Source organism: Lissotriton vulgaris, unplaced genomic scaffold, assembly GCF_964263255.1.
Source record: "Lissotriton vulgaris unplaced genomic scaffold, aLisVul1.2 SCAFFOLD_265, whole genome shotgun sequence".
In the NCBI taxonomy this organism is placed as follows: Eukaryota; Metazoa; Chordata; class Amphibia; order Caudata; family Salamandridae; genus Lissotriton; species Lissotriton vulgaris.
Window position 1 is genome coordinate 180,056 of NW_028243230.1, and position 25,848 is coordinate 205,903.

A 25,848-nucleotide genomic window follows, 5' to 3' on the forward strand; every position below is an offset into this window, starting at 1 on the left:
TCCACCTCGCGTGGCTTTGTAAAAAAAAAAAAAGAATGTAACGCAATGCTGCGACTTACATTGCATTGCGTTACATTTCATTCTGGGTGCATTCACCCATGGATTTCATGCAATCCCAGATTTACACATGTTTTGTAAACCTGGGATTGCGTGAAATTACTACGCCTCCTAGAAGATGGCGTAACGAGGAGAATATTTTTTTTTTCTCCTCGTTATTCCCACTTTCTATCTGTGCTGCAGATTGCAGGAAAATTGCACGAGAGGTTGTTTTTGTGCAGGAAGGTATGCCTTCCTACACAAAACAAATCTTCTTACAACACAGGCACACTTGCACCATGATGCAAGGGTGCCTGTGTTGGTGCTAGGCATGCCTAAAGTGCACCAGCCAAAGGAGGGAGCAGAAATGTTCCATATCTTAGTAAATATGCCCTCTCCCTTTCACAATGCAGCCCAGCAACGTTGCTTGCTGCCTTGCGTTGGGTGAACGTTTAGTAAATATGCCCCAAAGTGGTCAAACGCAGGCATATTTCTGTCAAATGCATCATTGTATATATTATACACAAACTATTTTACTCTGGGAAATAGAAAGCACAGCATTGGTCAATGGTATTACAGTGCTTCCATGTAAGACACTTTATTGCTAGAAGATCATCTTTCTATTTAATAAAGCATTCAATGTAGATTCCTCTTGTACCAACGTTACAATGTAAAAATAGCTCGTCAATAGTGACACAGAATATGTTTTATAATTTGCCTATAGTTGTTTAATGCTGTGCTATTTTGTATTTCCTTACCACGTAAATGTAGTCAACGTTGCCGCATAATTAGCCATCCATTGCTGCACAATTCCAGTGACTTTCATATAAGTTCCTTTATCTGTTGCCCTATATTCACTTTTCTTCTGCAGTAATCCTTCGAACGTTCTACCTTAATAATTCAGAACATAGTTTACTTATACAGGCAGAGTTTTGCTCTTGTTTGTAGATAGCACAGACACTCCTAGGAATAGCACTGTATAAAAATAAAATAATTAAAAAAGAAGCAAAAGAGCCGCAGCAACTAGAGAGATCCCGTGGGGTGTCTAAGAGTAGGTAAAAAGGTGAGGGTAAAACTGAGGGTTTTCTTAAAAACTATGCTGGCGAGGCCAGAAAGCTGACTCCACCTGCTTTAGACTCTTTCAAACTTACTGATACATTGAAGAATTTATGGATGGGGTCCGTAAGGAGAACCTTGTCTCCAGCACAGGGCAGTTCTCTTGTAAGGAGAGCAGAGGAGAGGTCAGAGTGAGGGCCATGAGTGTGAAGTGAACATTCTTTACTAAAATTGGCCTTCGTTGGAGCCCTACCGAGACTGGATGTCTGCTCTGCAACTTTGCAGGCCACTACACAGGCAGTGAGCCACAGAGCGACTTTATAAACCCAAGCTTGGTGCAGCCTGGCAGGTCTTTTAGAGCTCTGTGACATGTGTGAGACATCCAGCCAGCCCTCGGGTTTCTCTATGCCAATACATATCCAATTTTTGTGGGAAAAGTAAAACTGCAAGTACCAGAATGCAATGTAATGTGAGAAGAATATCTAGTTCTTGCTGACCTTAACATACCTTACGCCCTGGGGAAAGCTATAGTACTGACCACACAGTTGGGAATATTAAACATTTGGGAGGCTTCTGACCTGACTGAAGTCGAGCAGCAATTCACAACACTGGGATACACGCTAGCAAAGAGAGAATTGGCTAAGGGTTGGGGGAATATAAACCCGCCTCGTGTCAACCTATGGATCACAGAAATGGATAGATGTATGCTGGCAGAGACAGAGGTCTACAAGGCTCGGGATGCCCCAAGAAATGGGATAGGAAGTGGTCACAGTGGAATAAATATAGGGGAGATCTCTGTGTGCCGCCTACTGTTGAAATGGAGATGCGTAGACAAGAGAGACTTGTAGGAGATAAGTAATGTGTACCCATGATTAATGTTTTGCGGGATCATTTGGCTGAGAACATGTACTATGTTGTCCAATCATGTAATGTATGACTGTGATTTAAACAAATAAACAAAGTTTATATAAAGAAAAGGATATGTTAAAACTAAAAAAAAACATACCTGACATGCAACCAACCACACAAGAGCAATGCAATAGACATGTAGGTATTTGGCTCATAGTTAAACACAGGTGTCTTGATATGACCGAGACCTCCAGTCCTGCAGGCCTTAAGCCTGCCCGGCTGATCAGCGCCGTCTTAATCCATGGGCATGCTGACTGGGGGCCCCATGAGCATAGGGGCCCCATAATAATCTATGCACAGACCAGAATTTAATATAAATGTATTTTATCGATAATTTACATTTTTATTCTGGTGAGTGGTAGTGTAGTCAGGGCCCAGTGCACTGCTTTGCCCGCTGCCTATAATGCTGTTAAGACGACCCTGCTGCTTATGTTCATCTAGTGTCAGAAAGAGCAGACTGGCAGGTGCTCAGCCACCTCACCGTTCATCATGGGTAGTCTTTCAAGGCCAGGGCTTCCTTGTGACAACCTAATGCATTCTGGGAGTTGTAATCGTGGTTTGTTTCCATTGAACCAATTAAACCATCACACCTGTCACTAATAACTGGTAGCGGAATATCGCAGAACTGAAAACAATGTGCGGGATGATGCGTAGAGAGGCGCCCACTCTACACTCCAGAACCTTCAGAAGGTGGCATCAGCCTCAGCAAGCTGGCAATGCCAATGAAGATGTGCCACTCTGGTTCTCCTCTGCCAATGCGTACTTTGATGCACTTGCGGGCTCTGCGGCATACCAAACATCTTGTAGTCAACCTCTTGTTGGGGCCACGTCCTGAAGACTGTTCCAGCAGGAAAGGACATCAGGTAGTGCCAAGAGGCTCACTGGCATTCAGCCTCTGCCACAGCTGCGAACTGGCAAGCCTCAGGTGCCGGATGGACTCCTCCTGGTACGCCAACCGGTGGGAGAGGAAAAGGATGGACTCGCTGTGTTCAGCTGAGGGACAAAGGAAAAGGCAACACATTCAGTCTGAAGATAGACGCTCTTCAACACTCGGCAACAGTAGGACGCATGCAAACATGTTGTGACAAAAAACAGGCAGGATTGTTCAGATTTCAAAACCACCAATTAGCATAATGATGACATCACTTGAGATCAGATCACATCACCTTAGTCTCAATGGTATCACAGGAAGTTGCATCACATATCCTGACCCAGATCAGAAGAAATAACAGTGTGTATTTAAGCCAGATATAATAATTACTGTCATAGGAAATAAGTAACTTGGTATAATGTATCCGACCAGACTCAAAATCACAGATGAAGGAATGACAAAGATATTCACTCAACCCAAAGACGCCATGAAGTATCTGCAACTAAGGAAACCCCAAGGCATGAGAAGAAGATCGCCGAGGGACAGATTGCTTGACCGTGAAACTATGTCTGATGTGGAATGATATTGAGTGCATCGGTGGCAGATGATTAAGAACCAACTGTAAAGTTTGGGACTATACTGTTCAACTGAGGCATGTGGCTGGGGCCCTGGGCTGCCTGCAGGCATTTGATCATGCCCTGAGTACAACGCGGCATGGCGGAGACGCATAAAGAGGCCACACCGGCGCGGCCTTGCTGAACTGAGACTGAACCATGCATATGTCATCCAGATGAGTAGATTGGACATATCTGATACTGCACTAAAGCTTTATCTCATATGCTGTGCAATTGATAGATACTTTTCATTCCGCCAACTTGGGTATAGCATTGTACTGGTTAATGTAACATGGTTTATTGTTCGCTGGGGAGCGCACTGATGTGTTAATAAGTGGCACCCCTTTTTGAGGGTTCTCAAGAAGGGTCAGGTCTCGGCAGCTCCTGTCCACCAGTGTGAACCACACTTGTCTACATGTTTTGGTATTTTCTTTGGTTAAGGTGGGGGGAGGGGAGATGGAGATAGGTTTCATTCACAAGGGAGAATCTTCACTGAATGGAGGGCAGCGAAGTGGGAGGGGGGTAGCGGTAGGGTATAAAATGGGAAAATCACCTGGCAGCGACAACTTTGAGACACATTCGCACAATGCCCTTCATGACCTGTAATGGTAGGGGATTACAAAATCTGCAGAAAATACGTAAAGTATTGGCTTACTTGGACAGGCAGAAAAGTAGATGTGGCCTGTCTACAAGAAACGCAACTTACAGAACACAGAGAGAGCAGAATTGGACATAGATGGGCGACATTTCGTATAGCATCTTCCTATTCTAATTATGCTCGAGGAGTGATGATACTAGTTAAACGTAATACCCCTTTCACACTCATTAATACTATCAAAGATGATCAGGGCAGATTTGTTATTCAGCAGGCTAACTTTGGTGGCACAGCTCTTACAATTGTCAGTGTATGGTCCGAATGTAGATGACCCGCTTTTTTACGAGCAAATCTGGTCCAAACTGCGTGACGTACACCCGAAAGCTATTCTATGGGGAGGGAACTTTAATACTTGACTGGACCCGACCCTTGACAGATCGTCAGGCAATGACAACTATGGTAAACGTTCGGCTAAATCTCTGAGGGAGGGTATGGAGGAGTGGTCCTTGATAGATGTATGGAGGCTGAGACATCTCCAGGTAAAAGATGGAACTTGCACCTCTCTGACACATAACTCTTGGTCCAGACTTGTCTAATGGTTGACAACACAAGAGGTTAGCACGTGGGTAACATCTGTGGAACACTTACCTAAAACATTGTTGGATCATGCCCCAGTGCTTATGGCACTGGCCATTCCTACACATACACCAAGACAATTTACATGGAGGCTGAACCCTTCCGCGCTTCAAGATCAGGTATTCCACAGTGAGCTCCGCCAAGCGATAGAGGATTTCTTTCAGCTTAACGTTGGATCTGTCAAAAGCTCAGGTATGCTTTGGGAGGCCTTTAAGGCTACTATTAGGGGGCATTGCATCAGCAAGCATGCAGGGATACTTAGGGACATCCGCGACAATTAGACATGACTGAAAGAGATATACAACGACTGGAAGCAGAATACACCAACACATTAGATGCTTCACTCCTCGCAGACATCAGGCAAAAATCGAACACGTTTAATGAGTTTGCCGGCACCGAAATAAAATACCTATCACGCAAATACATAGCTAGGCATTACGGGGAAGGGGGCCAACCGGGTAGAGCACTATCATACAAAATTAAACCAGCACACGTCACTGCTCATATAACACAAATTAAAGACGACAGTGATGCGCCACTGTATGACACTCCCTCCATACTGGATACTTTCATATCTTACTATTCGTGGTTATATACCACACAGTCTGAGACTTCCCAGCCAGAAATATGTAACTATTTAAACAATATTGACCTAACATGGCTCTCTGATACGCATCATGAGTACTTCAGTCATCACATCACGGAAGATGAACTTAAAGAGGCGATTAACTCACTTCCAAATAACAAGGTACCTGGCCTCGATGGCTTCCAGGTGAATTTCATAAGGAATATAGAGACCTGCTTTTGCCACACCTAGCAGAGATGTACGAGGAGGCTTACGAAAAAGGAGTCCTTCCGTTGTCGCTACGGGAAGCCCTATTGATAACACTCCCAAAACTTGGCAAAGACCTGACAAAATGTGAGTATTATCACCCACTGTCGCTTATAAATATCGATGTAAAAATCCTGGCCAAAATAATAGCTAATCGGATACAACCTTTATTGAGATCCTTAGTCTTACCAGATCAAGCTAGTTTTGTGCCTACTAGATCCACATCACAAAACATTCGTACCATATTGGCATGTACCATAGCTCGGATCCGGAGATACCTGCAGCAGCCACCCTATTAGATGCGGCAAAAGCCTTTGACTCAGTGGAGTGGGAGTTTATGTTTGCAGTTTTGACCAAAATGGAGTTCCCACCACCTTTTATAAGATGGATCTCACTACTATACACTGAACCCAGGGCCAGAATACGAATAAATGGTGTTACGTCTCAGCCTATAATAATATGTCGCGGGACGAGGCAGGGATGTCCCCGATCGCCAATTTTATTTGCGCTCACGCTGGAACCGTTGGCCTGTAAAATTAGACAGAAACACCCGGAGGCAGCCCTACAATTCACTCTTCGTCCTTTAGGAATTTCTTTATATGCCGATGATATGGTAATCTATACTAGATACCCGGACATTCATTTGAATCCACTAATAAGAGAATATATCCGATATGAGCAGTACTCCGGGCTCAAAATAAATTGGGATAAATCAGTAGTAATACCACTCACGTTAGAGACACCACATCCAACTCTGGACTATTCCCTGCAATGGAATGTTGACCCGTAAGCTACCTGGGAATCTGGATACACCGGAACCCGGACATAGTAATTAGGGAGAATTATGGGAAGGCTATGACCAAATTAGAAGAACAAGTGGATAAATGGATTAGGTTGCCCCTGTCACTAGCTGATAGAATTCCACTGCAGAAAATGATAGTCCTACCCAGATTCTTATATTTATTCCGGAACATTCCTATATGGCTCACACAAGCATTTTTTCACTAAGCTAAGGCCTGTACTTCAAAGTCTTACGTGGGTTGGTAAGAAATCCTGAGTCAGCTGGAAAGCATTAACAAAACCGTATTATCAAGGGGGATTCGGTGCTCCAGACCTCCAATTGTATTACTATTGTGCGCAAGCGCATCATGCACACTATTGGATACAACCTCACGCATACATCCCACATATTGCAGTAGAGAGGGGCAGTGGTTTTCCATAGCGGTTCATACGCTTTCTATCGGATCCAATCACCTTTACTCACAGATATACTATACAAGCGGTCCATTGCATATCCAGAGCAAGGCATGAGTGGCGCATCGTGCCCAGAAGCTCCAATTATACGCCCAGGCACTACCAGTGGCAAATCACCCCAAACATTCGGTCACACAGGAAAAGAAAATGAGGACAGTACTAGGGGAAATGGGGTTTCAAAACATGAGTCAGATGTTTACAAATAATCAATTCATATTTCGTAATGACCCAACCTTATTCGCACACCAAACACCACTTAAAGTGTTCGCATATCTACTACTACGCTTAGCGGTCAGGGAATTGTACACATCATTCCCGGAAGAACCCACACAATCGAATGCACTACAGATCCTTTTACCTGCACCCACACGCCAACACCTGGTGACACGTTTGTATAATGCTTCACAACACGAACAGAATTCGGGACCTGACTTGTCACTCCAGAGGTGGGAAAAAGCAACTGGCGAAACAATATCTGAGGAAGACTGGAACTATAGGTGTGCCCAACTACATTTACTGATGTCAAATTGCAACTTACGCATAATTCATTTTAAGTTTCTCCATCAAACATATTACACACAAGTTAACTTGCATAAATACAGCCTTAAAGCTGATGACACATGTGTAAGATGTATTTTTTGCACATGGTGTGGTCATGTTCTCACAAACAAAAGTATTGGCAGGAAGTCACAGATGCACTATCGACTATGCTCGCTGAGCAAATCCCAAACGCACCGTTGGTATGCCTACTGGGTGTGCATAAACTTAAAATAGCCAAGAGGCACAAACTATTGGCTGTGACACTCTTACTTGCAAAGAGACGGATATCGATAAAGTGGGGCAGTAAACGACCGCCCAGATTCAAAGACTGGATAACTGACATTACATATTGTAAAGAGACACTTGGGGCGTATGCAGAGGACATACCTCAAGCCTCCAGGCCGAGGGATTTCTGGCAGCCGCTAATGGAATACCTACAGGTGACTCAAGTTGACCCTTGAAGACAGGAACAAAAATATTATGATGTGTATGGGAGGGGGCGCACAAGGTTGACAGGGAGGTTCTCTGTTCAAAATTAACCTGAATGTTCTCGGCATTCCAGGCCTCCAACACCTTCACCGGGAATTCTAACTGACTCCCCGGAATGGATGGTGTTATGTTATTATTATTGTGCTGTATGCCTCTGATTATATGATATATGTATATTTTTTTCGAATTACTCTAAGTGTATAATGGAATGTGACACATGACATGTCGACAATATATGTAAGATGTGTATTGTTGCTGCTTGGTGGAAAAATAAACTATAAAAAAAAAATGAAACTTGGTATAATGAATGCCTTTTGAGCACTCTGGTCAGGATTAGCCTAATTTACATATATCTTCTCTCATGAATAAATAAATGCAGGGCAGTGACTTCAGTCAGCAGCTGCATTGGCTGCTGAGAAGCATGCATGTCAAGGAAATATAAGGGCTCCAGGGAGTTGTGGGTAATTCTTTTCCTCGAGAAGCAGATGGCTTTCATTTCTTAACAGGTTCGATCCCCAGAAGTTAGCAGGATGACTCCAGTAAATCTGTAGGCTGTAGTTCGGCTGAAGAAGCAATGATGTAGCCTTACGATTTAGCCTTATGAAATATCCTGAAAGGATACCCTGCCCCTACAGGAAAGCTGTCTGAATTGGAGGGGACTATTCCGATTACTTACCGGTAATCTTCATTATCCTTATTCCATAACGTTCTCGTTATATTCATTACGACTGGGGTGGAGACGTTGAGTCTAATACCCGCCCTCCCTAATGGGTATCGATAATAAAACCAACTACCCACAGCCCCTGCTGTTCCTACTAAGCTTTAGATTAGGCCAGCCGAACAGGGAGGATAGACAGGTCGTTATGCCTGTGATGAGGCACTACGAACTAAGCATTATGAAGATTAAAAGTAAATAATCGGGACACTATGCCAACTTTCAATGTCCTCATCCCCGTTACAACTATCAAAGTATATGAAAGGTCTGCTGGCCGACAATTCTATTATTAACAACATATCACCATCAAATACAAACAAACTTTAATTATGAAAACAGATTTTCAAATTTGAAGAAATCGAATTTCGGCTCATTTAGTTTCTGGAACCTACGCTTGTTAATCCCAATTTACCATCACTCATTCCCAACCACTGAATTTTATACTCATTCAGAATAGTCTGAGGAGATGCCCTTGTGCCAGCTCTGCCAAATATCCTCAAACAAACATCATTCAGTTCAGCACAGGCAGCAGCCCTACCTCTAGTAGATCTTCCGGTTATATTCTAGGACAATAAAATCTTAGCAATTTCGTAAGCACGTGATCAAGTTTTTTAAATGTCTGCGTTCCAATTAAATTACTACAGCTCTCTTAACAATAAAACAACATCTGATCCTGAGAGGCAGGAAATACGTTGCAGGAATAATTTCCTGATCTCTAAGTGCTAGAGATGGAACCTTTGGGAGAAATTCAGGATTTGAATGAAACACAATACTATCCTCTAAAACTCTGAGGTAAGTAGGTTGGCATTAGAGAGCTCCCGACTCCCAAATTCTCCTTGCAGACATAATAGCCATTAAGAACACAACTTTAAGGTATGGAATTTTAAAATAATAGACTTAAAATGTTCAAATGCCACCCCCGAAGAACCTTAAGAACTAAAGGTAAATCCCAAGGCGGAAACAATGGAGGGGCCCTAGGCCTAGGTAAAGAAAAACCTTTGAAAAGTCTGTTTATAGTTGTTTGTTCTTAGAAAACGGTCCCCAAGACTCTCTAAAGCCTCTACTTGCGGCACATTGTGCTTTTAGAGTAGAGACAGCCAATCCCAACTGAAATTCCTCAAACAAGAATAGCAACACCATATTGATTACACACTCCACAGGCAACACAGATCTAACTAAGCACTAAGCCTTAAAACTCTTCCAAATTATTAAATTAAGCTTTCAATGTGGAAGGAAATCTGCTTTGCTGAATGGAAAGGTCAAAATGATCTGGAATACCCTTCTTTAACAGCCCTATAATTTCTATCTACATACCGATAAAGCTAAATTCCAAAGAGAAAGGGACCACAGTGATAGATTTGAAGTAGGTGAAAGACAGATTTTCCAGAAAGGAGATAGAACTATGGATGGTAGAAGAGGGAACCATGACCTTCTGAGTCAGAATGGTATCACCACAATCCCCTCTGCTGTCTCCATCTTAATTCCAAATACTAGCAGCCGAATTTGAGGAAAGGAGAACAAGGCATAAAGAAGAAGAGTAGGCCAAGGTATAGTTAGAGCACCCACTCCTCATGCACCGAGAACAAAATGTCTCCAACTGGGTACTGAGAGGAGAGGCAAAAAGGTCTATTGATGGATTCCCAAACATGTGACAAATCTCCTGAAACACAATGGGATTCAGACACAGATCCTGAGAAGTTGGGAATTTCCCACTTCAGGAATCTGCTGTTAAGATTAGCCTTTCCCTTTATGTGCTTGGCAGTTAGAGATAGAAAAGTTTGTTCCAACCAATTTCCCATTCTCATTGCCACCACATTCAGAGATCAGGACTTTGCCCCTCCCTGTCTGTCCATTGTAACCTGATTGTCAATCTGATCAGGACATAATGGTGTAACAGAATTTCCTTGAAATGAGTCAAGGCTTTCCATATAGCAGTCAAATCCCTCCAATTTGAGTACTGTTGTCGTTCCATTACAGACCATCTCCTTTGTGCTGCCTGATTCGACAAAGTTGCAAACCTGTCTATCAGCTTGGCATCTGTTGTTACTTTGAGTGGAGGATCTGCTGCCGCTTTGTCAAAGAATCCTTCTTTAGCCAACACTGAAGTTGAAGCAAAATGTGTTGTGTCACTGTAATCGGTCTCTTGAATTCCATCAATGATGGTCTCCAATATTGGTGGCCTTGTCCATGGTACAAGGAACACATATGAGGCCATGTATCCTTGAACCTTTAGCCATAATCTTGCTGATACTTGACCCCGAGACAAGTGCTTTCCTCAGTCTCTGCTCTTTGAGTGGAAGGTACACTATTCACATATTTGTCCTGAAATTTGCACCAATGAAAACCTGATCTTGTTAATGTATAAGATGACACTTTGAAAAGAAAAGTTAAAAAGAAGACAATGCTTGGATAGAGGTGTCATCACTGTCTCTAACTCCTTTAGGGCCAATTCCTTTGAGGGTGCTGCAAGGAGCTAGTTGTATTGACACAAGACAAAAAGGTCTTGAATATGCACTGGAGGAGCATTCATTTGTGTGAAGACTCTTGGGGCAGATCTGATCCCAAAGGGCAAAACCTGGAATTGATAATGTTTCCCAAAAATGGCTAACCGCAGGATCTTTTGATGAGACACTGCTACGGGTATATGGAAGTAAGCATCCATCAGATCCAGCGTCACAAAAAATGAATCTGGCAGAATTAAGGCACAATCCAATGTAATGTCTCCATCTTGAAGTGGATGCTTGTTTCTTCTCATGATTAGATCCATGTTCAAGATGAATCCTCCTGTTGCTTTCGAAACAACAAATGTCCTTTAGAATGCCCTATGCTCTGTTGGTTATTGGGCACTCAAGTTATTGCTCCTTTCACTATTAGATATTGCATAGCAGATTTCATAGCTTCCAAGATTATAGGATCCCATGGGTCTGTTGTATAAATCCAGAAGAGTGAAGACAATCTTTACCCCTCCTGAAGAAAGTGGTTTATCCTTCTCCCTACCTGCCACTCTAGTCCAGTTTTGTGAAAGCCAGAAACACTAACATGTTTAAGAGAATATGTCTTATTCGTCAGCCTGGGTTGATTCATATGAATCCTCTTCCTCTTTGTTTTCTGGGGTAAAAAATAGATTGCCTTAGTGAAGGTTGTCTAAATGAAGATCTCAAAAGATTCTGGTTAGCCAAAGAGGAGGAAGATGGAGAAAGAATGTATGCAGTTTTTCCTGTGGCTCAAATCCAAACAGCTTGTTTCCTTCAAAGGGTAGCCATAAAGCTGCACTTTTGTGAGCAGAATCAGTATGTCGATTTCTGAGAAAAAAAATTCTTCTAGACTTCACTTTGGCTCCCTCAGACAAGGTGGCTACTTTAAGATACTCAAATGAAATGACTGAAAGACGTTCAACTTGTTCCTCCAGATTATCCCAAACTGAAGTACACTTAATGCTCTCTTGAAAAGTCTTAATAAGTCCTTGAAAGTCTGCAATAAGGCTCCGGCTAGTATATGCCCCATTAATACCAGGCCTCATGGCGAGACTGGAGTAAACATATACATTCTTTAGAGCCAAGCCAACCCTCTTGTCTGTAGTGCCCTTCAACATGTTATCTTTCACAATGGAAGATCTTTCCCCCGGGCTTGCCACAAAAGAATCCACTGCAAAATATTGAGAGATCTTCATATCCATTTCCTCAAATAGATTGAGTTTCGACATGAAACGGGGACCATTATCTAATCTGGGTCCTTCCATTCATGAAGAATTACCTGTACCACATTTTGATGCAGAGCTAAGGCAGAAGTATTGGTTTTAAGAAACTGACGTAGTACAGGTTCTGTAAACGTGGAAGGAGTGACCCCACTGGAAACCTCATGCTTGTGAGAATCATGGAAAGAATCTCAGCCAAAGTTGCATGACAATGTATGTGTCCTTATGTTCTACTATGGAGACAGGCTCATCATCCTCAAAGTCAGTTAAACTGTCCCAAAAATCTGCCTTTTCTCTGACAATACCCTCGGGCTTTACTGTAGCCAAAGTCTCCCACAGTATGTTTCCTACTTTGTCCTCAAAATTCTCATCTTGTTAACCCCTCTTCTCTCCCTCGGAATTCTTTCTAGGAGGAGAGAGAGAGATCTTGACTATGATGCAAAGGAATCAGGGCTCATCATGATTCGGGTTTCTAGCCTATTTCCCAATAATGACAGCGGAAAGTGAAGCACATACTTACCTGCTTCAGTGCTGCTTCTTTAATATATATGGGAGAGCACAAAACCAGGAAGCGTCATAATGCATATGCATGGATTTCCAGACAGAACTGCACCACGCATGCACTAATGTAACATGAAATGACAGTTTCCACTGTTGCGCCCGGTCTTCCAAAAGCTACAAAGCAGGAAGAGATATAGCTCATGGACTCGATAGACTACTTCCCACCATCACCACCAGGCAATTGAAAACATTCTGTAATGGCCTGCTAACTTGCAGCAATCAAAGGCAGCAGACCTACTTTCTGGAAATACTCAAGGATCCTAATAATGTTCCCTCAGAGAAACCGCCCCCTCATTGCATATCATAGGGTCTCTGTGTCTTTGACAACAAGATCTGAATGATGCTGTACTCGCCGGAGGTCCAAGACCAGCAGGGACCACATTCTACTTCCTCGCTTCAGTCATGAGACAGGAAAAACAAATAGGTGTTGTGGGTATTCAGTTCCATTATCGACACCCATTGGGGATGGGCAGGTCAACTACAACTACTACTACTTCCTGATTTTTTTTTCTTGCCATGATATGGGATCCACCTCAATAGAGATGACTGGGACAAGGACGTAGGAATAATCGAAGCCTATGCACCCTCATTGCCTCCATCTGGAAACCTAAGTATGAGAGATAGTTGCCTTCTACCGCTATCCCATCTCATTTTGAGGACTACATTCTACATTTATGAGCAGAGCGAATGCAGAATGCGATCTAATTGTCTGCAGTGTAAAAACTGGTAGCATTAATTTCTGGGATGTCAATATATTTATTTAATAGAACAAATTGAGGCACTTGTGTGTTGGGCACGTGAAGAATGAAAGAGAGTGAAAGAGAGAGACAGAGAGTGACTTTCTCTCTCACTACTGGAATGGTAGGATATTGTATGAGGCAAGGCAGATTAGTATTTAGGTTACTTTTCAGGTCTGTGAGGACCCACTATCAGGACAGCAGTAAGGTTGCAGGATCATAGAGTTACACAAAAGCATCTCCGTGTCTTCAAGTATTGGCACAGCAGGGCTGGCCAAAGGTCGGGATCGGGGTGCCTTAATAAACCTGTGTATTCCTTATACTGAAATATTAGGGATGTGAAATGAGCTGAAAAGGTGTGAAGTGGATGCAAGTGTTTGAACCACTGGAGTGCTGCAGAATTGAGGGGCATGCAGAGAACTCTTCCATCTATTATAGACTATATTGAATCACAAGAAGGGGTGGATGCTGCAAAAAATGACTGCTGTGCTTTTAAGACCTGTGTGTAGGTTCTAGTATGTCAAAATGGTGCACCACCCTGGCATGGGCTTAATGAGGAGAAATATCTTTATTTGCCCTTGGGACTTCCTTTTACTATGTGTGATGCTTTCCACATCAGGCATAGAAAAAGGAAACTGCCTTTAAGGATTATTTTTGTGCAGGATTGGCCCACATCCTGAACAAAACCAATCCTGCTCACAACACAAGCACTCTTGAAACAAGGCGCAAGGGTGCCTGCGTTGGCACTAAGCTCCACACAGTGCTCTAGTGCAAGGACGAAGCAGAAGTGCGCCATATTTTAGTAGATATGGCATTTCTGCTTTCTCCATTTCACACAGTGCAGCAACTTTTCTTGTTGACCTACGTTGCGTCCAACCTTAGTAATTCTGCAGTGTGTGGTTCTAAGTGCTGGAATGGCAGAGCGCCATCAATCAGTTTTACAGTGCATCTGTATACATGTGAGTGGGTCTCAGTTAACCCTGGGTGTAGTTCGCGTAGTAGCGCTACGCTTAGCTCCGTGAAGTGCACTTCGCGAGCTACGCAAACTGCGTAGTGCACTGTGCAAAATGCTGTTCGTACTGATTTCACATTGCCGGATCCTTGTCCGCACTGTGCAATCAGTGCAAACCGCATCTTGCACAGTGCAAGCAGTCGTTTTCTGCCACTCGAGTAAATTTCTACTCGAGCAGCAGCTTTTTCAACGCGGACTAGTAGTTTCTCATCCGAGTGGTCGCGTGCATACGCGACCACTCACAAAGAGAAACCTGACCTCCCAGCGTTAGGAATCTCGCCGGGAGGTTTATTTTCCACGCTCGCAATCGGCAACTTAATGTTGCTGATTGCTAACAAGGAAAAGGACTCGCCGGGATGTCATTTTGCTCGCTCGCGGTCGCCAACTTGGTGTTGGGGACCGTGAGCAAGCAAAAAATGGCCACTACGCTACGCGTGTTTGCACTGTGCTACGTGCAATTCACGTAGTGCGAAGTAGCGCAAACTACCTGAGCGTAGCGTAGTACTTCGCCCCGGGTTAGTCTCAGTAATAAAATAATAAGAGCAGGGAATATAGCTTTCAAGAGCAATATCAGAATGGTGTATCTGTATTGCAGGTTGTGGCTGAGGTACCTTGGTTAAGATCTATGATTCCAATGCTGGGGCTTCAGAGTCTCGGCACATCCGGTCTGAGGTGCCTTGGCCTTCCGAAAGACAAAACTGAGGGATGAATGCCTTGCTGTGATTAGAGTGAGTAGAGGGACATATGAAGTCAGGACTGAGGTGCAGTTATCGAGTTATCTATTTTTGAAAAATTACTTCCGGGTCGGTTCTGAGATGTTGTGAGAGCAGCAGTGCTCATTGAAATGATGAACAGGGTGCACTTACAGCTCAGGTGGACACTGTACACAATGAGCGCCACGCTTGTTATGATCAGGCCGACAAGTGCAGTGTACAGGACCAAGCGACAGCAGGTGGGTCCGCAGCAAGGCCACTGGAGGCAGTTCACCTCAGTGACAGGAGGCTCGGGGGTGGGAAAGTCCAGGTCCTCATCCGGAAACATTTTGGTGTCTACTGGAATACTGTTGCCATGTGGCGCAGTAAAAGTTCTGGGCAGGGAATCATTATTTCCTGTGAGAAAAGAGAAAAAGAACATTAGAGAAAGGGGGTTACATAGCTGTTTGGTTTCCCCGGTCCATGCTTGACTAGTTAGTCCAGTCCCGGTTTTCTCTTAGAATTGTGTGTTTATACTGGGCTAAATAAGACTACAAGTTGGCAACTTGGTGGCTGTGGGGTTAATATACAGCGTGTGCACTCTCTAGCTCGCTCTGTAGACGGGCTAAGCAGATGATTCGAAATCACTACGGTAGGTGTGCTCCGGTTCTATATTTTTTGGAGTTGTTAAATTACCTAATGCATTGTGGGAGTTGTAGTCCAGATTTAATTTGCATTTATTTCTTATGAAGCACAATTCAACGGAGTAGACATCAGCGAGCAGGAGTTTAACTTAACCCCTTACATGGAATAGACAAGTACCAACAGAGGCATAAAGTCAAAAAGGTAATGCAAGGCTTCAAACCACTCAATAGGGTGCGTGGTGGAAAGAGAACAGTGACTAAAAGGAAAATCAGCAGCCTCAATGTCGCAGAAGAGGGAGCAGGGAAAAATAGGAAGAGGCTGAGGGTACAGGTGACTAGGGAGAACTTTGAGGGATAGCGGTTAGGTAAATGTGACTATCAGTGAAAACATGAGGTGGAGAGCCCTCAGGTAGAAATGAGCAATGAGCCTGGGTCGAAGTAAAATGGGAAACGAGGACAGGGACAGATGCAGAAGCGGCCGGTGCAGGTAAACGTGATGAGGCACAGGGCGGGGAGCAGCGGGGGGATGTCGACAGGCGACGGAATAGGGCAAATGAAAAAAATAAATAACTCCTATTCTGTTGTCTGTCTACAATCGCCTCGCTCCAACACGTGATGCCACGTGTTGGAGAAGTGATGCTCCCTCACGTCATCACTATTCAAACACGCAATTTAGCAGCACCAGGCACTAAAACACTCCACAGCTGTTCTCTTCGTGCAGGTTTAAATTTGATTGTTTTGCCAAACTTAATCAAGCTCCTCCAAAAAGTACATATTTAAGTGCGAAATGGCGAAATGGTGAGGTGTAGTTAGTGTTTTCTGGGTAGAGAGCTGAAAAGAGTGTGTAATGAGGTCCGCTACCCATAATAATGTTAAGATGATGTATAAATTGTAAATGAAAGTTATAATTATAACTTTAATTTTTTTGAAGTTTGTGTAGTTTAATCTTGATTTGTAGAGAGAAAATAAGCTTTCATAACTATAACTAAGCTTTAACCGTTGTTTTATTAATTGAATTTCAATTTTTTTTTTTATTAAAAAATGTGTTTCAAATCGGAGTCCAATGTCGCAAGTGGAGAGTTGTTATGTGGAGTGTCATACAGTGCCGTGGAGGAGAATGTTGTAAATTCTATTGTCATAGACTGGAGTATTGTTGCTTAGAATTAAGTGAAGTGGAGTAGAATAGAGTGTATTAGCAGTAGTGTATCGTACAGTACAGTAAAGTGTTATATAGTGTAGTGGTATGGTGTCTAATATAGTGGAGTCAAGTATCGAAGACTGGAGCACAGTGGAAAGGTGTGTCAAACAGTAGAGTAGGGTGTTGTAGACTGTCATAGAGTGGAGTAGAGTGTTTTTGAGTGGAGTAAGGTGAAGTAGAGTGTCAGAGTGGAGTAGCGTAAAGTGTAGTGTTGCAGAGTACAGTGGAGGAGAGTTTCGTATAGTGGAGTGTCATGTCAAATAGAGGATTGGTATATCGAAGAGAAAGTGGCGTTTCGTTGAGTGTCATATGGTGTAGTTCAATGGCGTAGAGTGGATGGGCATAGAGTGGACTAGAGTGTTAGAGTGGCATAGAGTGTAGTACAAAGTTGTAGAGTGGAGTTGCATACAGTGGAGTAGAGTGTCAGACAGTGGAGAGGGTGTAGAGCAGAATATAGGACAGTGGCATAGAGGGAGCTAAAGTATAGTGGAGTGGAGTAGAGTGGAGAACACTGGAGTGGGGTAGTGTAGAGTGGAATCAAGTGTCATAGAGCGGAGGGGCGTGTCGTAGACTATAGTGGCGTGGAGTGCAATAGAGTGGAGTAGAATAGACTGTAGTTGCGTACTGTGGAGTCGCATGGAGTGCAATAGCGTATAGTGTAGTAGATTACAGTGGAGTGGTATAAAGTGTACTAGCATAGAGTGGAGTGGTGTGGAGTAGAATAGGGTAGAGTGGAATAGCATAGAGTAGAATACCATAGAGTGGAGTGGTGTAGACTGGAGTAGTGTACACTGGAGTAGGGTAGGGTGAAATGGCGTAGAGTGGAGTGGCATACTGTGGAATAGCATAGTGTGGAGTGATGTACAGTAGAGTGGTTTAGATTAAAATAGCGTATAATGGAGTAGCGTAGTATGCAGTAGCATACAATTAAGTGGTGTAGACTGGAGTGGCATACACTGGAATGAGGTACAGTGTAGTAATATACAGTGGAGTGGCATACACTGAAGAGGCGTAGAGTGGAGTTGCATGCAGTGTAATAGTGTAGAGTGGACTTGAGTGGAGTTGTGTGCCATGCAATAACATAGAGTGGAGTGGCGCAGAGCAGAGTGTTGTACAGTGGAGCGTACGTACTGTGTGATAAAGTATAGTATTGTAGCATACATTCAGTGACGTGTAATAGAGTTGTGTATGCTGAAGTGACATAGGGTAGAGTGTAACAGCATACACTGGAGTGGCGTGCATTGGAGTGGGGTCCAACTGAATAGTGTAGAATGAAGTGAGGTAGCGTGGATTGCCATACACTGGAGTGGCATAGAATGGAGTAGCGCATAGTGGAGTGGCTTACAGTGGAACAGCATAGAGTGAAGTGGCATAGAGTGGATTAGCATATACTGGAGTAGCGTATAGCAGAGTGATATACATTGAAGAGGCGTAGAGTGGAGTTGCATCCCGTGGTTTAATGGAGGCAAATACACAGATTTTAATCAGTCTCCAATGAGACTAGGGTCACTCTTGTGTACGTTTTATGACTCTGGTAATGTCAGACTTAAATAGTAATCAGGGCGACCTCAGGCTTCTTAAAGCACTTAAACACTCGGATATAGACATGCTGCAGTGAAAAGAGGTGTTGCTGTTACGAAACACACTGGTACTGGTTAAGCACGCGGAAAGGATGAATTGGGAAGTTTTGGAGATTGGGGAATGTCCAGGGAATGTCAGAGTACTCTCTGAGTACTAATATGTCCCACTTCGATAAGTGATTGATGGCACCTTTGAGAGGTTTCTGTTACCTCCATTAAACCATAATTCATGTAGCTCAGTTGGTTGAGTGCAAGTGTGTGTGTGTGAGTGTTAGTGAATGTGTGATTGTGTGTGTGTGTGTGTGTGTGAGAGAGAGAGAGAGAGAGAGAGAGTGTGTGTGAGAGAGAGAGCGAGAGATCAGTTGAGGCAATCTTGGAAGTTACAAGCTCACCCAAGTTCTCATTTCATCCTTCTGATTCCAGTTACATAAATGAGTAAGTTAATGCACATGCTGCAGAGCTCAGCATTCACCCTGAAGGGATGGGGCTGCAATGCTTGGTAACCACAGTGTTTAGTTTGTAAAAACAAAAGTACCACTGCCCAATGTTTTGCTCAAGAGTCTTGCCTCCCACACTGTTGAATGTTGGGGTGCCAAATACCAAGGCTGTGTAGTCTTGATTCCGCCTCATGCCTCTTTAATCCATCATCAGACACTTCCTGCTCTTTCATCTCACTCCTATAGGTTATTTTTTTCAACCCTGCTTTCTCCCTTCATCACTATTTTTTTCCTTCTTTCTCTTCCTTCCACATTTGGTGTTTCTCTCTCTGTTCTATAGTGACCAATTTTGCTAGACAAGTTAAGATGCTACTGCTATTCAACACTGCTTTGACAAGGCATATAGCTCTCGGATTGCCAAGACCTATTGGTTTGCCAGGGCTTGTTAATGTTATATTAATCCTATAATCCCCTTTTACTTTCCAGCACCTCCCTTTCCCTCACATATATTTCTGCATGCTTACAACAACACTATTAATGTACAGATATAGAAAATTGATTACTCTATCAGCAATAAAAACAATAGCAATGTGTACCTGGCATACCTTCTGCTCCCTTAGGCACCTCCAAGTTGGTTGATGTCAAGTGGATGTCACTAATCGATTCAACTGTGTGAAGATTGACTTCCAAAGTGTCATTCTCATTGGAGCCTATTGTAGACTTCTCAGATAAGGCGCCTCCCTCCGCCATTATGCCTGCCACAAGAAAAAAATAGCACTGAAACAAACTGAGAAATTCTATGTTTATCGGGGAGAGAGGCCATTGCATAAATTGAAAAAGTGTCTGAACTTGACTCTCAATCAGCAAGTAATTCAATGGGAAATTTGTTTTCTTATTAGGTTACAGTTGGAAGGTTATGTTCATCCTTATCCTTTCCCTCTGTTACTATTTAAATATAATTGTCCTGGTCTCTGTTCTGTGTGTGTGCTAAATCCTACTTTGATTGGTGGATAGAAGACTAAAAATGGGGAATCACTACTGGAGTCTGGCATGGAAACACTAATTAATGCAATAATAACCTATTTCAATGAACTAACTTACCATAGCCAGGGGTAGACACACACACCTGCTCAGTGCCAAGATACCCTCGCAGGTTAAAGTGCACTTTACAAGAACACATATCATAACCTTTACCAAGCAGTCTTTACCATGCACGTAAGAACCACACAGGTAAGTACTTATTATAGGTTTTAACCTCAATCATGCTGTACTTTACTACACAGGTAAGTATTATTTTAAAAAAAACATTTTGTTAAATGTTATTTTAAAAAGTGGTGGAGGTGTGGGTGGAAGTAAATGGAGGTACGAGTGATTTTAGGTTTTACGGGTGGGTAGAGGTAAAGGGAGATTAAGGTAAATTTAGGGTTAAGAAATGGGTAGAGGTAAAGGCAGGTAAGGGTAACTATAGGATTTATGGGTGGGTAGAGGCAGAGGGATGTAAGGTTAATTGTAGGATTTAAGTTTGGGTAGAGGTAACGGAACATAAGGATAATATTAGGGTTAAGGGCGGGTAAGAGGTAAAGGGATGTTTGGAGTAAAAAAGGATACTGGGATAAAAATAAAGTGAAAAAAGGTTGATATATCTAGTAAAATAGTAAATACCACAAAAACGTGTCAGTAAAGCTCCACGATCTAATGAAATACACTGTAAAGATCAATGCATTGTATAACATGCATATGTGGTAATGACATGTGTTGTAAATACATCCTCAATATGTTGCCATTTATTGCAGCCACTTTGGGTTGCACAGGTGATGAATTAAGGATCCCAGGGACATATTGGATGAACTACCATGCCCATAAGCAGCCGCGGTCGGTAGTGGGAGTACCGGCCGGGCTGTGACGTGGGGAGGGGCAGGGTGGGGGGTAGTAATGTATGGATTACGGAGTTTAACAGGTAAGTAAACATATAAATAAATAAAACGAATTTCGTTGCGTGCACTGCATCACCAAATGTGATAAGTGAGGCATAATGGGACCATCTGTCACAGGAAAGTGCATAAACATATGTACTGCACTTATATACCTATTTTTCATTACTGAAACCTGGCTTAATGACACATGTGCCCCAGTAGTCGAGCTTGCCATCCCACGGGGTTTTAAAATCACAAGGGTAGACCGTCCGCTTGGTAGAGGAGGCGGTATCGCCGCGGTCTATAGGGAGGAATGGGTTCTCTCCTGCAACCCCCAGGATCAGCTGGCAGACGCTGAGGTGCTCCATTTCTCCCTAGCATTTAATTCTCATCTTACAGTGGGTGGCACACTGCTGTACCGGCCTCCGGGATACATTGGGAATTTTGTGGGGGCACTGGAAGAGGTTATAATCCCACGGGCACTTCTCTTCTGGGAGATTTTGACATTCATGTTGATAGCCTGGACTCTCCGGAGGCCGTTCGCCTAGACGAAGCTTTTTCCATGGCCCATCTCAAACAGTGGGTTGCGGCACCCACTCACACGGGAGGCCACGTCCTAGATCTGGTCTGCTCTAACTTCAATATTGTCATGGCCTGTCCTGAGATAGTGACTTGGTCGGACCATAAGCTGATTAGGTTTTCTAGGTCTCTGGCTACTGCCGCAGAGAGCGGTCCCCAAGTTGCTCATGCACAGAAGATTAATTTAGACACCCTGACAGACTGCCTAGCTGTAACCCGTACACTATTACCCTCAGAAATTGAGGCGGCGGTTAGCACTTTTAATACATGGGTAGAACACAGGACCGCTACCTCCATAAACAAAGGCGGGGTCCGTAGACTACGTACTACCCCCTCCAAACCCTGGTTTTCACACACCCTTCGGGAACTTAAATTGGGTTGTAAGAAACTCAAACGGGTATGGAGACAAGCATATCTGCCTGAGGCAAAGAAGGATCTGCGGGTGGCGCAAATAAATATTACGCGGCCATCAGATCTGCCAAGAGCAGTTACTATGCAGGACGAATTAATAAAGCTAATAATAACAGCAAGGAAATGTTTTCAATTGTAAAAAGCTTTGTTTCACCAAGTGCCGCACAACCTTTGCTACCCTCATCTGAGCAATGGTGCGAAGAGCTTTCTTCATTCTTTGTTGATAAAATTGCCAAAATTCAGGACGACCTGCTTGCTGTCTGTAACAGCTTTCCCTCCCCCCCCTGTATTTCCCCCCTCTACGATGCCGGAACCTGCCGACCAGTTCACCAACTTTGCTCTGTCTTCCAAGTCTGACATCATTGCTGTCCTCGCGGCCTTGAAATCGGGGTCCCCCTCTGACCCCTGCCCTGCTAGGGTCCTCGGGGGACTAGCGGAAACAGTTGGAAATGAGGTCACCCAGATCATTAATCTTTTTTTTCTCTCTGCAACCGTCCCGGCTTGTTGGAAGCAAGCTAAATTGCTGCCACTCTTAAAAAAGACCGGGCTGGATTCTGTCGTTCCTTCCAACTATCGGCCTATATCATTACTGCCAGCCTTAGCCAAAGTTTGCGAGAAGATCGATTTTAAACAGCTGGACAATTTTGTCGAAACATCTCAGGCACTGCACCCAGCGCAGTCAGGATTCAGGGCTGCCTACAGTACTGAAACAGCCCTAGTTGAAATATCTGAGGCTATCCGGGAGTGTTTGGATGGAGGTGGCAGAGCGGCTCTGATTTTATTAGACCTCTCTGCCGCCTTCGACACAGTATCCCACTCCCTTCTACTTACCAGATTAGCCACCATTGGCATCACCGGCCCAGCACTTGACTGGCTGACGTCTTTTTTAGATAATAGGACTCAACAAGTCTGGATGCCTCCCTTCGCTTCTTCCCCAAAGAAACTCGCTACTGGGGTCCCACAGGGCTCCACTTTGAGCCCCTTGCTTTTTAACATTTCTCTTACCCCTTTAATCTATCTAGCAGAACAGCTAGGGGCAAAAATTATGGCCTACGCCGACGACACCCAACTTCTGTTTACCTGGCCCAAGAACAATTTGGATACGTCGGCGGCCCAACTCTGCCTATCATCAGTTTTCCGATGGCTAGCACTTGCCCAGTTAAAATGCAACAAAGGCAAGTCTGAGGTTCTTTTTTATGGCTCCTTCCCCGACAATTTTAGTGACCTTCTATGGCCGACCGATCTGCCCTGTCCAAAATCTATTGGCGGCCCAGCAAAAAACCTGGGAGTCTGGTTTGGAAATGACCTCAAATTTGAGGACCATATAAAAAAACTTACAGGGGTCTGTTTCTCTACCTTGAAAACCCTACGTAGGTTTTTTCCCCTCCTCCCAAGAGAGGCTAAAGAGACTGTTACACGTTCTCTAATACTCTCCCGGTTAGATTACGCGAACGGCTTGTTCTGCGGTCTACCGGCCTATCTGACTCATCGTCTTCAGGTCATACAAAATGCCGCCGTAAGACTCCTGTTTAATATACCCAAGAGATCCATTGTCGGCCTCCTACTTCGCAGCCTCCATTGGCTCCCAGTTGCTCATAGGATCATGTTTAAAACTCTTGTCCTCTCCTATAGCGCTGTCCATCAAATTGGCCCTGCCTACTTGAGGAAAAGGTTCACCATCTATGTTCCTAACCAATCCCTCCGGTCTGCCAATCAGTGCCAACTGTCTGTGCCTAAATTTAAGTACTCTCGATTAGGCGGCCAGTCCATCGCGGTCAGAGCCGCAAAGGCCTGGAATGCCCTCCCCCTCCACATCAAGACCGCTCCTACCATCGTGGCTTTTAAGAAAGGACTGAAAACCCACCTGTTTAACATCACTCTGTAAACCACTTCTGCCTATCCTTGAACCCTGTGATTCGCTCTCATCTTCTCGCGCCAGGATACTATTTTTAGTAATAGAGCGCGCTACAAAAGCCTTTATATCATATATCATATCATTATACTGCTTTGACTCCAGAGAACACAAAAGCAGTTCAAGTGAAGCAAACTTCAGTGCTTTCTGATTTCAGTTGAAATATTCACTTCAGTGGGGTCTTATCATTAAAAATGACTTTTCACTGAAAGCTAGAACCCCTACACATTTACATTTAGATAAAGGTTCATTTGGGTGATGGGAGGGCATTTTGAATATTAAACTTGTTCCCACCAGTTTAGATCTCTGATCATAGTCAGTCAGCCTAATCTTTCGGCAGCGCTTTTTCATATGTTCCCTTACATGTGATTGGTGCTTGTCTTTTGATGTCTGATGACCGTGAGGCAATTTCGCCTTTTCGTGCTCTAATTAGTCTTTACAGCCAAGCCTAAATCTCCTCCTGTTCTGTTCCTCCTCTCCAATAGACCCTCATGCATCCCTAAAAATAGTCTTGAAAGGCAGAAGACAAACATTAAATGACATGGAGCTTAATCTTTCCTCTCAAGATTCTTGCCATTCCCACCAAAGAGAGGCTAAAGGTGTCATAATCAACCAGAATGAATTTCATCTTACTTTCTTGTAATTATATATATATATATATATATAGTTTCTTCCCCTTTAACACTTTTTTAGCTGAAAAGTAGAGTTGTTGTTTTTTCTGTTTAGTTGATAGCTTTGTGTTAAAGGAAATCTTACTGCTGCCTACCACATTTCTGCTCTGTGTGTGAAGATGTCTTGAAGGGCAGCTGTTTGTAAAGTACCTGCTATGTTTGTGAGGGAAGCTTGCATTGCTGCTTCCTGAAATGTACATGATCTATACGTGAACTTAGCTTGCGCTACTGTGTCTTATGCTGCACTTGCTCTTTATATGAAAAAAAGTTAGTGTTACTGCCTGTGATGTCCCTTCTCTGTGTAGGAAAGAAATATAAGAATCCTGCATCGAAAGTGAATTTCACATCAACAGGGCTTTCAGATGTCTTCACAATACCCCACAAATCATCTACCCAGACTCCCCCAAGACCAGATAGATCCGGCCATTTCAGATCTCAGTAACAACTGCCTAGTCACCTACCTACCAACCTGAGTGTAAACAATTGAAAAGACTATCACTCTCCTGTTTCATGAGAAGACCAATAGCAAAATCCACCTACAGATTGACCAATCTAGATTCAGGCCACAGTGCTGCACTGAAACAACCATTCAAATAGTCAACAAGGTACTCTAGATCACCAACAATGATGAGCTCTGTTCCCTCATGCTGCTGTGATATCAGCAGTCTTTGACACTGTCAAGCTCTAAGCTCTAGTCAACACTATCTCCCTGAGAACTGGCTTCAAGAGCATTATCATGAAGTGGTCCACATTCACCTGTTTTAATAATATAGAATTAGGAGGAGTGGACTAGCATTGAACTCACTGTTGCCCTCTTCTGTTTTGATGGTAACATCAAAGTTCAGAGTTCTGCATGGCTGATAAGAGGGCTACCACAATGCGAATCTTTTCTTTGGTATTTACATCTCTGTCAACCATCAGTGAGTTTTCTCAGTAGTATAATTTTGGGATTGTTGTTTGTATAGCTGTCAAACTGCCATTATTATGACAGTGCATGTCTCTTACATTCAATTACTACTCTTTCTTCTCGATCTCTTTCCATCTCCCACCCTATCAGTGGCAGTCACGTCTCAGATGATCAGGGAAGTGCAGAGTTGGACCACGTTAATATACTACTGGAGACAGCTCTTGGGGGTCTCTTCCGTTTCTGACCCTCCTCCCAACCGGATAGGGTCTGGGAGGAAGTTGGGGCAATGTCTTTTCCTAAAAACTTTTTATTGAGAAGAACACAAGTATATAGTATGGAAGGAATAGCTCTAG

General features: G+C 43.5%; 1 protein-coding gene across 3 annotated transcripts in view; it reads right to left on the reverse strand.

The window, feature by feature from the left end:
• Nucleotides 1-404: 404 nt before the first annotated feature.
• Nucleotides 405-25,848, reverse strand: part of LOC147668661 (uncharacterized) — a 60,750-nt gene continuing 35,306 nt past the window's right edge. For 2 of the 3 annotated variants that reach the window (XM_086948538.1, XM_086948539.1), the window contains exons 2-4: nt 19,699-19,857; nt 15,418-15,660; nt 405-2,994 (exon numbers count right to left, since the gene is read on the reverse strand). In XM_086948538.1, coding sequence (XP_086804664.1) covers nt 2,861-2,994; nt 15,418-15,660; nt 19,699-19,852 — 531 coding nt within the window. In that variant the 5' untranslated portion in view covers nt 19,853-19,857 and the 3' untranslated portion in view covers nt 405-2,860. The remainder of the gene's footprint in view (nt 2,995-15,417; nt 15,661-19,698; nt 19,858-25,848) is intronic. The other variant, XM_086948540.1, reaches the window with a different exon arrangement.